We start from the raw sequence: 15,228 nt of genomic DNA, 5'->3' as shown, positions 1-15,228 counted from the left end.
CTTCTGGATCACAAACACAAGCATATAGTCGGCCGTTGTTGTTGTCTGACTAGGGTCGAGACGTGGGGTGATGACATCATCGTATCTCAAAATATACGTATTGGCTGTACACGCAAGGGTGTCCTGTTTAGATTTATCCACTCTAGGACCTGGTTAGTTAAAAAAAATATTGCTTCAGGCTCCCAGAACGGCAGATTTGTCTGGACACAACAGCGACATGATACAAATTTTTTACAGCTAAACGCGTCTCCGTGTGGATGGGCTCCTGGTGTCATCCGGTTCAATTGCTAGGCCTCAGGTTCACTTGTAGAGTCCTAACCTCATCATCCTTTCAAACAAAATCCCTCAATGACTTTGCTGTCTTGATTGCTTGCCTACGTGGGCAGACGAGTGGGTAGTTTCTCACCGTTTCATTATTCTCTGCAGGCTGGGAAAGGTTGCCCAACATTCATCTAAGTTGAACAAAAGCTGAATAAAACACTTTTACTTCCATTGCCAACAATGGCCACACACTTGAGATCTCTGTGCCCGTTGTACATCACATAATGACTGTGATCTTAATTCACATCACATTACTCTCAACTCAATTCAGTTTACACAGAAACAGATTTATGACACAGCTGGACAAACACACCATTAGAGGATTTAATATTTTGTTCCATCAAGGTTCGGTCTTGTCGCGGATCTCATAAAAAACCCGTTCAACTCTTGTCTGTCTGAACTACATGGTATAAAAAGATTTATGACAAAAAAAGAGCTTAAAAGTTGATCGTTGGTTTGTTTGTGTTTTAGGACAAACTGTATATTCTATTCCCCTTACCCGCCCCATTCCCTAACCCCAACCATCACAAAACCCTTCTGCTACTTCAAATTTTCAAGAAACATCAATTTGTTTGATTTATAAGCATGTTTCCTCATGGGGACATCAAAATGTCCCCATAAGGTCACAAAAATACTGGTATTCCTATCTTTGTGGGCACAATTGGTCCCCATAACGTGATAATTACCAGGTACAAACACACACACACACACACACACACACACACACACATATATATATATATGTCAGTCCTCTTTTTGTCAAGTTACACTGGCTTTAAAGCTCTGCTCCTAGCCTTTTAAACCACCACTGGGTCAGCATCCCTGCGCTCTATCATCGAGCGACTGCTTGTGGTGCAATCTCAAGAAGGGAATAAAACACTAGCGCGTACCTTCTCAGGAGCTGTTCCACAACTGTGGAATGATCTGCCGGCCGCGACATGATATACTGACTCTGTAGCTGTCTTTAAGAATCGGCTAAAAATCCATCTCTTTCGCCATTACCTCACTTCCTAATATAGAACTTACTATCTTTCTCTTTACCTTTTTTCTTGATCTCTATCTGTACATCCTTCTTAAAAAAATCTAAACAACCCTTGGCTATGTATACTTTGTTGGACTTGATGAGACTATTTCCAGTGCACTTATGTATTTGCTGTTCTTGTGTTGCTATAATTGCTTCTATTTGTAAGTCATTTGTAAGTCACTTTGGGCAAAAGTGTCTGCTAAATGACTAAATGTAAATATAATCAGGTTTTAATCTGGAAAACACTGTGAACAAAAGGAAGTTAAGGAAATGAGGTTTTATGGGTTAACATTGATTAATGCATTAGCTAACAAGGAACATATTTTTAACAATGTTAGTTATTACAAATAGCATTGGTCACTGTTCCTGTTACGTCATTATACAATGGCAGCCTTTTTTATTTTAAGAAATGTATTAATTCCGATACCTTAAGAAAGATTCATAAATGCTGTTAAAGTATTGTTTATTGTTAACTAATGTAATTTACTTATTGTTGAAAGTGACAAGCTTGTCAAGTATGCAACGCATTTTTGAAATGTGACCTCTGCATTTAATCCATCCCAGTGAGTAGTGAACACACACAAACACTCGAAGCAGTGGGCAGCTATCCCAGCGCCGAGGGAGCAATGAGGGTAAGTTGTCTTGCTCAAGGGATCCACAGTCACAACCCGCCGGCCGTGAGCCTCGAACCGGCTACTCTCGGGGAGCCACACCTAGGCTGCATCCGAAAGCTTACACTGTAAAATGTGAAAATTTGGAATCAACTTAAAGAAAATACTTCAATTGGTAAATGTTTAAGTGAAAAATACTTGATCCAACTTTTTACGATGTTAGGTAGCTGATTTGTTGCCTCACTGCCTCATGAGGCAGAAAGGGGTTTGCACACCCTGCTTCTGCTTTGTTTATCAGTCGCTGAACGATGCGCCGGTTGGTTGTTGTGATATTTGTCCCACCCCTCCTTCACGGTGATTGGACTGCTGAGTGAGAGTTACATTGATGAGCTGAGCTTTTCACCCAAAGTTGAACATTTTTCTACGCTCAGTCCTAAGCGCAGAAAAATTGGCAAGCGTCTGCATTTAGCATGGAAAATAAATGCCAGCTGCTGGCTTTTTTAAAAAGCGCCACACTTCCATTGAAAACATACCCCAGCCGACGGCGTAAACGCTTTGGTGTGCACGTCCGCTAACTTCTGAGGCAGCATTTGTGCATGAAGGCATCTCAGGGAAACACATTCGGGCAGACTTCTTAGGCAGCATAAAAGAATTCTGTTTGAAATATATAAAGAGAGCGCCTCTGTGATAACTTATCGAATATCTGAGTGTCATATACATGAGAAGTGCTTCAGATCCAAATGCAGCTTTATTAAGGGACATGTACATCAAAGATAATCCAGTTACAGAGTCAAATATGCAGGCAAGGATCAAAGGCAGGCAGCAAACAATCATAAACGAAGTCCAGGCACGGGTAATACACAAAGATCACAGGTATGTTGACAGATCAAACAATACTTTGCCATGTGAACTTAATATCGGACTCCACAAGATATAAACAGTGTTGTACGTCATTCTGAATCAACTTGATGTAATTGTAGAATTTGGATAAACGTTTGATCATTCTGTTTGAACACATTCATTCGATTACCAATGTTGTATCTGTCCACACCGGCCGTTGTGTGGGTTCTGAACACAAACTCGATCGTACTAGAGGTTGTAACTAGCTAAAGCAATTTAACAATGATGATCCAGCGATCATGTAGCTCTCTAAAATCGCCAATTCAAATGCGATCACAAAACAACTTAGTTAAGGTTAAATAATTCATCTGACCGTACAATAACTAGAGGTTAATGACTAAAGCAATTTAACGATACTGCTACATGCTCACGTGCTCTCGTTTAAAGGTACCCATGTAGCCGCTACCGCCGTTTTACAATAGACTTATAATCAGAGGGTTAGCTTAGCTCCTTCTAGCTGCCTGTAGTTAAATCATATGACTATAGAATAACCTCATTATAAAATGGATATTAAGACTTTCACTCTGATAGTCCATAAGGCTGCACATCAACATAGTTAAGAGACAATCTAATTAACATGAATTAACCCCGATCAAAGATATGTGCTAACAAAGGATATCATAATACTTTAAAGTAACTTAGAAGAGTCATTAAAACAGAGCAAATTAGAATGAATGCAAACGAAACAATTTATTAACCAGGTATAGGAAAACATTATTCAGAAGCCAATTTACATTCCAATTCAAATACGAAACAATCAAACGAAAAACCATTGCATACCTGGTAGATGAAGATCTGGTTACAGATTCCTCAACAAAAAAAAATACATGATGCAATATCAAAGATACAGCTTAATGGGGGTGCATTTCTAGATATAGAAAATCCCACCTGAATCTTTTACCATTTTCCTTAAATTTCCAGAGAACAAAGCATTGTGATTATGATATATTGATTGGTTCTTGTAAACCCAGGGGTGTTGCCTAATATACATACAGTGGTTCTCAAACTGGGGTCCGGGGCCCCCAGGGGGGCCGCGAGATGGTGCCGGGGGGGCCCAAGTTTTATGGCATTTTATAAAATACATTAATTTATCATGAATTCTGTGTAATTAAACCTAAAAAAATAAGGCTACTAACCAACAGCACTATTTTGTATAACTTAATATGTTTTGTTTAATTAAAATGTTAAATATTAGAACAGTTTTTTGTCATAAATTTTCTTTGGGGGGGCCGCGAAGGATTGCACCGTACACAAGGGGGGCCGCACGCGGAAAAAGTTTAAGAACCACTGGGTTAACATGTCTAAGGTAGGAGTTGTGAATAATTTGAATCTCGTTGTCATATTAATAAACCCAATGTACCACATACATAAAAACACTTCATATGATACGACACCAAACAAGACCAGTTTCAGATTCTTTGTGCATGTAGAATGTAGCATTCCATATACAGTTGGCGACGAGAAAGTGTGGTAGGGTCTTCTGTCCTCACACCTTGGGGGGTAGATGTGAATTCTTTGAGAGAGGTTTCAGATGATAATTCAACAGGAATTAGAAAATGGTTCCCTGTGGATTCAGCCATTTGCTGCTGGTCTTCCAAATACCTTTTGTCAGGGTTTGGCATCACCTTACAGTACTACAATAGCTACTAATTTCTTGCTAGAAATGCAAGTGTATTTTTAAAAACTTGTGGGACATTGAATGTAGTGAATGAAACATCTATGCTTCCTTCAAAAATCGACCTGATGAAGGTATCTCAGGAGACAGTAAGACCAAAACATTGGATAAGAATGTGCCTTGATACCTTAGAACGCTGCCTCCGAAGGCAGCTTTTGGACACAGCCCTAGTCATGCAGTGTCCATTTACAAACATTTGTGAAACAAATTGGGTCATTCTGAAGAACTTAGTGACTTCAAGCGTGGTACTGCAATAAGACGGTTTGTGAATAATGTCACATATTTAATTGGGATTATTGGAAATTTGAAGCTTTTAGGGACAACAGCCACTGCTAAAGCCCGGAATATAGTCGTTTTTTTACGTGAACAGCAGGGGCGATTCTAGGATTTTCATTTTAGGGGGGCTCAGCCCCCAGTAAGGGTATGATTAAAAAAAATTATTTAACTATTAGGTTGTATACTACTAACCTTATTGCAATCCACTATTCCATTGTATTCCCTGTGTGTCATATATGGGACTAGAAAATTTTCATTTGGGAATGGAGATTTTTTTACAATGAAGACTTCCAGATTCATTATTCACTGTGCATACACATTTCCAGTACAAACACATCATTTTACTGTTTGCATTTCTATGCTCACATAGAAACCTTAGCCAAGGATTTTTTTGACAAAATAAACTTTTAACCAGAAAATAAGATAAATGTGTGTGTTAACATACATGTAAACATAAACCGGATTTGCTAATCTTATAGGTTAATATTATTAGTTGATAGCCACTGTGTTAATCTGGGAATTATACAGATCTAAAATATAGAAAAGGGGAATGACCAACAAGTGATCTACCTTAATACTGAGTTGTCAAGATGCATTATGATGTGGTTTTCAGGACAGGGTTTAGATTAAGCCAGGACAAGGCCTTAGTTATATTAGGATGTTTATGTAGTTTTTACAAGCACAAAAATATTACAGGTGTGCATCTTGAGACAAAACAATGTGACTGATGTATTTTAAGATATGTTAGTGCAAGCTACTTTTAGTTAAGAACTAAAACTCAAACAGGCATTTTAGTCTTGAACTAGACTTAAGCCCTGTTTGGGAAACGGCCCCTATGTCTATACTGTAGGTCAGGGGTCTCCAACCTTTTTATAAGCAAGGGCTACCACAATGGATAAAACTATCTGGATGGGTACTTACTACTTTCTGATATAGTTTAATCAAAACTTTTTTCTTTTACTTGTTGTTTTATTTTCTTTTACTTGTTGATACGTTTTAGTATTGTTTAAAATGTTAAGAAAGGTAAACCAAGCCAAGCTAATATTAAAAATATCACATTGAACCCTCAAAAACTTACTAGGAATACACAATGCCAAAGACAAATACACAGGTGCCTTACACTTTTTAAAAGGAAGGAGTTCAAATGTTGAAATATTAATATTTTAAATGAAATGAAACAAACATATTTAATAAGCTATACTTTACTTATATTGTTAGATTTTAAAAAAGTTATTTTACTGCAAATAAAAGGTGAATTGCCCATTAAAAGCTCGATTTGCACGTTTGATCCAGTTTTTCCAAACAAACAAAAAATAGTTTTATAAAAGGATACACTTCACAATAACCTGGTATTTCGCTGCATGAAATGATCTGCCTGATGCGTTCAGTACAACAACTGTAAAGCAATGCATCATGCCAGCACCTGACTTAAAAACCTGTAACGTTAATAAGCAATATAGATGTGTGCTTTTACTTGTAACTTGACTGACCTGCTCCCTTCTTGGTGAATATTTCTGTGATTTTGCAGCATCTCGCTGCGTCTGTCTCTCTCTGCGTCTCCTTTGCGCTGCATATTTGTTAGATAAAGCCAAAAAGCAGTGGGTTGCCGCCGTTTGGTCATGTGGTGGTATTTTCTCACCGCGACTGACTGACTCGTAGGTCCGTCATTCATTCATGTCATATTATTTCACATGTCAACCTGAGCTGACTGCACGGCAGGTTAGAACAGCCGCCAGGTCAAGATTCCCAGTCCGCCCTGTACTACTGATGTTCGCTCTGCTCGGCCCCCCTGCGGATTGAAAAACGCGCTAAATCCATGCTGACTCAGATCAGGGGAGGAGCCGAAACTTGACGCAGCATGCCGCCTTCTCTAAAGAGTTTTTTATAGGGGACTGAAGCGATCACAAATTAATGAATCAAATATTTTTTTTAGGGGGGCTGGACAGAATTTTAGGGGGGCTGAAGCCCCCCTAAAATGAGCCTAGTGACGCCCCTGGTGAACAGCATTGCAAAGCATAGTTTATTTGACTCGTACGTGCACGGCACGCAGACGTTTGACGCATGCACATTGTGACAGATTGCAATGCATCTCCTGTGCTACATAATACATTCTCTTGTAGCCGCATGAACGACCTACGCATATGATGTATACAGGGTTTCCAAATCTGATGATGAAAATTGCGTCTCGCCACTGTATGTGAACCCCAGCGTTCACCTAAAAAAAAAAGAACTATACTTCAGTGTTAAGGGTAAAAATTGCCAGGGCTCTGTTTATGCCGATGGCTTCCTAACCTCCACTGGCATTAATGTAAGCAGGAGATTCATGGAATGGGTTTCCGTGGCTGAGCAGCTGCATGCAAGGCTCACATCACCGAGTCTAATGCCAAGCGTCAGATGGAGTGGCTCACCACCACTGGACTATAAACATGTTTTGTGGAGGGAGAAATCACACTTCTCTTTTTGACAGTCAGATGGGTGACCTGCCTGACTGTATTGTGGCAGCTATGAAGTTTGGTGGAGGAGGGATAATGGTATGGGGCTGTTTTTCAAGGTTTAGGCCACTTATACTTCCTGTGAAGGACAATCTTTATTCCATTTATTGAAAGGTTTGGTGATATTTCAGCATGACTGTGCCCTATAGTGCACAAAGCAAGGTCCATTAAGACAAGTTTTGTGTGAAACAACTTGATTGGACAGTACAGAGCCCTGACCTCTACCCCATCAAACACCTTTGGGATTAATGTGCACATCAATACTTTACAGAATGAATGGACACAAGTTTTCAAACCAAAAGTGACCAAAAACTTATTGAAAGCCTGCCAAAAAGTGGAAGCTAAGTCTAATTCACTTACAAGGTAAAAATAAAGTATACTTGAATGTACTAAAAATATACCTAAATACCAGCAAGGACATTTTTGTGCTAATTAATAGTGTAAAAGTTATACACTGCAAATCAAATATTTAAAAACATAATTCTACTTCAGTAGTACCTTAGTACACTTGAAAAAGAGGGGGAGAGTGGGGGGATTGATGCCATTTTTCAGAAAAGCGTCATTTTAAACATATGTTTCAAAAGTAACCTGACAGTACAAACTTGAATTGTTGAACAGTACATGAACAATAGGAAAATTAAGTTCAATGAAATGAGCATAATATAAATTCTCAAAATAATGCAACAGTAAGATATTGCCATCTAGTGGCTTTTCATAAATAACAATCAGCAGCCAGACATTGTAGACATTGGGAGCTTAGCCAAAATCTAAGGGTTTTAAGACATGGTCCATTGCTAAGCTAAGTGTTGTCTGTATAATCATTTTGAAACTGTAACATAACTAATTCTGACAGTGACACTTTAACTTCTCTTATCCAAAAATACATCAAATATATTTGCTGTAATCACATAACTATGAAGTTACCTATGAAAGGTATATTAGGAATTTGAAATAAACAGCATCACTTATCTTGAAGCCTATTTTGTTACAGTAGAAGAGAATTAATGTTTCTCACAAAGTATTAATCTGGGCTGCTCTAGTTTCAGATCAAAGTTCCTCCTAATTTACTAATTTATTACATTTCCCTTTTATTCTTTAACATTCTTTAAACTTCTTTTCATGTAGCAGTATTTTTTATTTACTCTGGTAAACCTCTGCTATTTTTCTACTATAACACTTTTGACCTCACTAGCAGTACATTTGCTTACCTGCTTCTTGAAGTTATATTTCTCAGCTCCTATTTCTGAGCCCCAGAAGCCACCCCCCTCTCCGCCCCTGACCACGATAAACATAAACATGTGTGAGTTTTCACAATTACTGAAATCTAAACGTTAGTGTGCTTTTAATAAAAAACGCAGTGCCGCCACACTGGTCCGGGTGAGATGATATTATAAACACTTGGGCTGTTTCTCAAACGGAGGGCCTGATGCCATGGGGGGCAAAGGGGGGCATGCCCTCCAAAAATACATAAATTAAATTGGAGAGATTCTTCTTCCATACACACAAGTTTTATTATATACCCGGAGTAAACCCACACTTACACAGGGAGAACATGCAGAAACTCCACACAGAAAGGCCACCTGCCAGGGCTCAAACCAGGGACCTTCTTGCTGTGAGGCAACAGTGCTACCCACTGAGCCACTGTGCCACCCAAATTGGAGAGCTAAATTCAGTCATATACTCTGAAGTAACGATTGCGTTTATAACCTGTATAACTGAATTCATCCAATGACTGCAACTAGGCTACCTAATCTCAGGCGAATGGCGCACAAATAAAAAAACAGCTGGCCTACATGAAGGCCTGGTGGGCGTTTCCTTGATGTTTCAGCCTGCAAAGTTTTAAACATTTGTTTCTTAAATGCAACTCACATGAGCTAGTAATGTCACTGTCACCATCATTCTCAAAGCGAACTGCATAGATAAATCAGACATTATTAAAGTGATACCATGTAATTTTTCAACCTTCATAATACATTTTCAAGACTCTTTTGATAGTACATCGACTTTAAATAGGTTGAATGACATGTCTACCATAGCCTGACGGGGTCTGTATCACTTTTACTCGTATTTTAAAACTTAGGGTTTGTGGTAGTAACCAGAGCACAAAAAAAACTACAAAATTCGACTGCTTTACGGCATACGTCACTTCCTCCACACAATTTGTTTTTAACGTGAATTTTGCTGGAGGCTACTTAAGGAGTGTAGAGAGCAGTTTCTATTATGTGACTCTGTGGCACAGTCTTTAGTGTCACGGACCTATGACACGGGCGACCCGGGTTCGATTCCCCTTTAAGGCAATTTTTTATATAAACTGTTGATTCATACATAAATGCGATGTTCTTTATAAATTACGGCGATTATATTGCATATAGTTCCCTGTATTCAGATGCTGTGTTCACGTATTTACCTTTCTTTTTACTGTGTCTATGATATTTACATTACAATCCAGGATGCTATAGCACTCAAACTTGCTCACAGTGTAAAACCAAACCCTATTCATTCACCAATCAGATCCGAGCGTTTCTCTCTTCTCTCTTCCTCATTTGCTGCGTTCCGCTGTCACTCGCGTGACGTATTACAAAGCGGCAGACCTAAACGCATCGGTTTACTTGGATTTGGAGCGATTTTCACACAAAAAAGAGGAATAACGAGCGCCATTGCGGAAAATCCTGGTGGCGAGGGAGAGAGAGAGGATGCAACAATATTTGTTTGGAAAAAGGCAAGGAAATACGTCTGGTCGTTTCTGAATTGGAAGGCTGCAGCCTCCGGAGGTCAAATATGCAGGCTGCACACGTCATCAAGCCTGGTTTATTAAGGTAAACTGAGCATTACATTCGCAAGTCATAAGCATACTGCAACAATTTACGATTAACTAAGTATAATAGTCAACTTTGTAATTGTTAATATTGTGAAATAAGACAGTCTTGATGACGTATTAGAAATACGACATCCGGAGGCTGCAACCTTCAGATTGAGAAATGGCTTCTGCCACGACGAGTTCCTCATCAGAAAGTTGTAACATGACTGCGTTTCTCCCTGTTGTCTCAAAATGTTGATCGTTTAGCATTTTAAATGTTTAGTTTTTAGTTTAGTTTTAAGGTTGGCCAGTTCCTTTCCTTTGCGACAGTGCTGCGGCGCTTGTGGGCTCTAGGGGCGCTAGAAGTGAAAAATACGTGTCTAGCACCCCCTAGTGGCCAAAAGTTTCATGGTGTCCCTTTAATAAAATTGAACAACGGGCTAACAACTCCAGGAGGGCAGAGAGACGAGGATAGTTGGCTATATGGGGGAGTCCAGTCAGAACAGGGAACAAAGAGCAGGTGAGGAGTCAGATGGGCAGCAGAGACATTAAAAAGTCATTCAGGACCAAAGACAGCGCAGAGAATGACAAACAAAGCAGCATCAATGCCGAAAGGAGATCAATATGCTGAGCAGAGACACATAAAATATCATTTGTTTCATTGTTAATCATTACAAAGCAACAGTTTTCTTTTTCCTTTTTCTCTCCTTATTATATGAGACTGCAGTGTAGCATTATAAAAATCTGAATTATATTTTTCCACACAATATAATAGCTCCCATTATAAAAAAAGCAGGGCCACAACTTACCATTAAAAGAGTTGTAAACTTTTAGATGCTGTGCTTCTGTTTATTCGGTGTATTTATTTTTGTAGATATTAAGTTATGTTTTTGTCAAATTTTGTCTGTTTTTGTCAGAATTTTGTAATTTACTTTTTTCTAGGCCTATAATACTTACGTTTATTTAATATTATTTATATGAATTATGTTTAAGTTTTTAATTTAGTTTAAGCTTTAATTTTTTTCCAGTTAATTCAGCGCTTCAACTTAAACTTATTCCAGTCACCTCAATTTCGAGACTCCGTCATTTTACGCAAAACATTAAACTGTTCAAACTTAATTATATATGCGGATGCCAATATGAGTCGTTTACTAATTCTATTCATTCAGAAAAAATCACATTTTATTTTGAAAAAATTACCGAGGTCCGGTCCTCGGTGGTCTCATAGCTGACTACAGGCATGGTCTTTATGAAGTATGCAGCCTACAAATGCGACATGTGGAGGTTGCATCCATTGAATACTTTATAGAACAACAACAAGTTCAAAAGGATAAAAACACAAAAAAGCCCATAGGCTTATTTCCATTGTGGTCTGGAAGACGACTAACAATGCATGTACTAATAACATTGAGAACATGAAGGAGCATCAAAATGCAGATAAATAAACAAAAAAACACCATAAAACTCTCAAATCTCTGTTAACGAAACACGTTTTCACGGTTGCTTTGGGTTAATAGCCTACAAATGAATCGGGGGAAAAGGAATTCAAGAAACCTGAATTTGCACGAGTTCATAGTGTCTGTATCACCAAACGAGTGAAATCTGAACCGAACCGTCTCTCTGCGAAACCACCACTAGATGTCGCTGTGAGATAAAAGCTTAAGCGCTAATATGTTTATTAATTCAAAGGTCATTTTTCTAGATTAGGGTCCATTAGTAAAAAAAAAAAAAAGTTAAACCAATGCTTTAAACCACTGCTTCACCTTGGTTTTAGCAAGATCCTCATACAATCATTGTAAGCTACCCGAAGCTTACATAAACTCTCCTTTCTAAACCCACAAGGGTGCTGTATAAAAATATATACATTTATAAAAATATATATATATATATATATACACCCTTCTGGGTTACACGTGCAATTTTAGTTTGTAATCATTCGGAATTATTTTTGTTTAGGTTAGACTTTCGCGTCTCTAATTGGTCAATAAACGTGCAGTTTTCTTCAGACTGACTGCAAACTAAGGAGTAGACGACTCTTGGAGAGAAAACGAGATGAAGGAATAAATAAGAAGGAAAGGGTATTGACATATTTGTTCGTTTGTGCAGATGGCCAATCTACTATTCCTGTTGAACAATTGGTGACTGACAAAAGCGCAGTCTCTACACGAACGTATGTTGGATTCATTAGACATTCAAATTCAGAATGTAAAACTGATGGTTTTGCTTGTAAAGAGAAAGACTAGTGCATTATTACTTCTAACACAGACCACGCGCGGCACCAAACCATCTGAGAGAAAAGTTTGTGAGTAAAACGTGCAGCGCGCAACAGCTATGAACTGCTGTGGATGAGCTGTAGACAGCAGGTGTCTTGGGCTAAAGGGGAGTTTAAGCGTCATGGAGTCTGACGGGTCCGCTGGCTTGACTAAATCGGCTGCATTTAAGTTGTCTGAAATGGGCGAAAAAAGTAACCAGCTTGGCATTGCAATGCGCGAGCCCAAGCGACAGAGACGCGTTATTCTGGTGATCGTGTGCATCGCACTTCTGCTGGATAACATGCTTTACATGGTGATCGTTCCCATCATTCCCGATTATCTCACAGATTTAGAAGACGCGCGCGCGGCGCACTTCCATGCCAACTCTACATCGGACAGGGCAAACCACGGGACAAGCAACAGGGGAGATCTAGATGTGCAGATAGGAGTTTTATTCGCATCCAAAGCCCTCTTGCAACTCATGGTGAACCCCATATCTGGAACTTTCATTGACCGAGTTGGATACGATATTCCTCTGCTGATCGGCCTTTTGGTGATGTTCGTGTCTACGTGTATATTTGCGTTTGCCGAGAACTACGGGACTCTCTTCGTGGCTCGCAGCCTGCAGGGTCTCGGCTCGGCGTTTGCCGACACGTCTGGAATCGCGATGATAGCGGACAAATACACGGAGGAAGCGGAGAGGAGTCGCGCGCTCGGCATCGCGCTCGCCTTCATCTCGTTCGGCAGTCTCGTGGCACCTCCGTTCGGCGCCGTCCTGTACGAATTCGCGGGTAAACGGGTCCCGTTCATAGTTCTTGCCTCTGTTTGCTTGGCAGACGGAATTTTGCTTTTGACCGTGATCAAACCTTTTTCGAACAGGACGCGAGAGAATATGCCTGTCGGGACCCCAATTTGCCGGCTCATGATTGACCCGTATATCGCTGTGGTCGCGGGTGCCCTGACCGTCTGTAACATTCCTCTGGCTTTTCTCGAGCCCACCATAGCTAACTGGATGGAGAGGACCATGAACGCCAGTAAGTGGGAGATGGGGCTCGTCTGGTTGCCCGCTTTTCTCCCCCATGTGTTGGGGGTTTACATCACCGTCCGTTTGGCGGCAAAGTATCCGAATTTGCAGTGGTTCTATGGCGCTCTCGGTATGCTCATCATAGGAGCGAGTTCATGCACAGTGCCAGCCTGCAGAAACTTCTCCCAGTTAATCTTCCCCCTGTGCGGCATTTGCTTCGGCATCGCTCTAGTTGACACGGCGCTTTTGCCGACTCTGGCCTTCTTGGTGGATGTGCGTCATGTGTCAGTGTATGGAAGCGTTTATGCAATCGCAGACATCTCATACTCTGTCGCTTACGCTATGGGCCCGGTGGTTGCAGGTCAGATTGTACACAACCTGGGCTTTGTTCAGTTAAACCTTGGTATGGGCTTAGTTAACCTGCTTTACGCGCCGGCATTGCTTTTGCTTCGGCACGTGTGCCAGATGAAGCCGTCTCAGTCGGAGAGAAATGTGCTGCTGGAGGAAGGACCCACCGGACTTTATGACACTATTCAAATGGAAGAGCGCAAACTCAAGCGGAAAGGTTTGTGCACCACGACTAGTAACGCGCGTCCCGTGGAAAAGAACGGAATCTCTGAGCGCTCCAAATCTTATTCAGAGGAAGACTCGTCCGAACCAGAGTACATTTAACTACCAGGATACAGAGAGTACACACCTTTTTTTTTCATTTAGTGATTCGTTGGACATTCACAGACTACACATTCAGCTTCTGTTGTGCAATATTAACCCCCTTCCCTGACCTCATGAAATGTAACTGCTAAACATTCTGTGATTGACATATAAAATATCTCGTTTGGATGTGAGCGACACTTTCGCATATAGTGTGTAGAAAATATGAACAGATTGAGTAGGCTAAAATGCGTGATATAAACGCACGAAATTGAAATAAAACCAATATGGAACAAAGGCATGTTTCTACACCATTTTTATTCTCAGTGTGAACTTGAACATTTTGGTGCGTTGTCGTAGTTTTGCACAAAAGAAGTAAAGAGAAGTACAATGAATCTATATTGAACGGGGTTTCGACTATAAAACGACACAGGTAATCGCAACCTTTTCAATTTAGCAAATCCAAGGTCATTTAAATGCATTTCTATAATAACACATCTTAAATAAAGAAGCAAAGCATTTTGCCTAAAAGGTTTGGTTGTTAAAAAGTTTAAGTCTTCACTTCACAGACAAAAAGATTATACTAAGCCAAACAAAATGTACAGTTCTTCATACTGAGTGATGCATATGGCGGTTTATTAACCAGCATTTACTCGAGAGTATTGTAAAAATTGTAAACATGGTGAAAGTAAAGAAAGAGCCGCAGGACCTTATAATGAACACGCATGGGAGGAGTCACGCGCACACATTAGAAAGAGACAGACGCCTGACACGAGAGTCTTGTTTGTCTCTCTCTTTCTCCTCCAGCGATCACTAATAAACAGGTGAGTAGTCTATACTGATTCATTATAACTAGAAAAAAATTCAAGAAGCCGATGTAAATAAATAGCTGCCTGCAGTGGTTAATACTTGTGCCAATGATTTCATACAAGAAATGTGCATTTCGGTCATTTAGATTTGTAAAACTCCTACTTCTGTATTTTGGCATTGCTTATTCGATTATATGAATTTCATATTTTCATTGGAGATTTTGGATTGTTTCGCTAATTTTATTTTTAACAAACTTAGAATATTCAATAATAGCCTATTCTTAAATCTCCATGTATGCGTGCTAGCTGAATATATTTAAGCTTTATCTATATTCACTTTTATATCGATTAACTTGAGCATTAGTGAAGAAGATTTTAAATTATTTTTCTGAAAGA

At 39.6% G+C, this 15,228-nt stretch overlaps 1 protein-coding gene and 1 pseudogene across 1 annotated transcript; one reads left to right on the top strand and one right to left on the bottom strand.

Moving 5' to 3' along the window:
* Positions 1-15,228, bottom strand: part of LOC141363751 (uncharacterized) — a 118,989-nt pseudogene that overhangs the window by 82,980 nt on the left and 20,781 nt on the right.
* Positions 12,018-14,320, top strand: slc18a3b (solute carrier family 18 member 3b). Its single transcript, XM_055177093.2, has one exon. The coding sequence runs from the start codon at positions 12,491-12,493 to the stop codon at positions 14,042-14,044; it is 1,554 nt and encodes a 517-aa protein (XP_055033068.1). The 5' UTR covers positions 12,018-12,490; the 3' UTR covers positions 14,045-14,320.

Source organism: Misgurnus anguillicaudatus, chromosome 4 (assembly GCF_027580225.2).
Source record: "Misgurnus anguillicaudatus chromosome 4, ASM2758022v2, whole genome shotgun sequence".
In the NCBI taxonomy this organism is placed as follows: Eukaryota; Metazoa; Chordata; class Actinopteri; order Cypriniformes; family Cobitidae; genus Misgurnus; species Misgurnus anguillicaudatus.
This window is presented reverse-complemented; position numbering and strand designations above follow the sequence as displayed.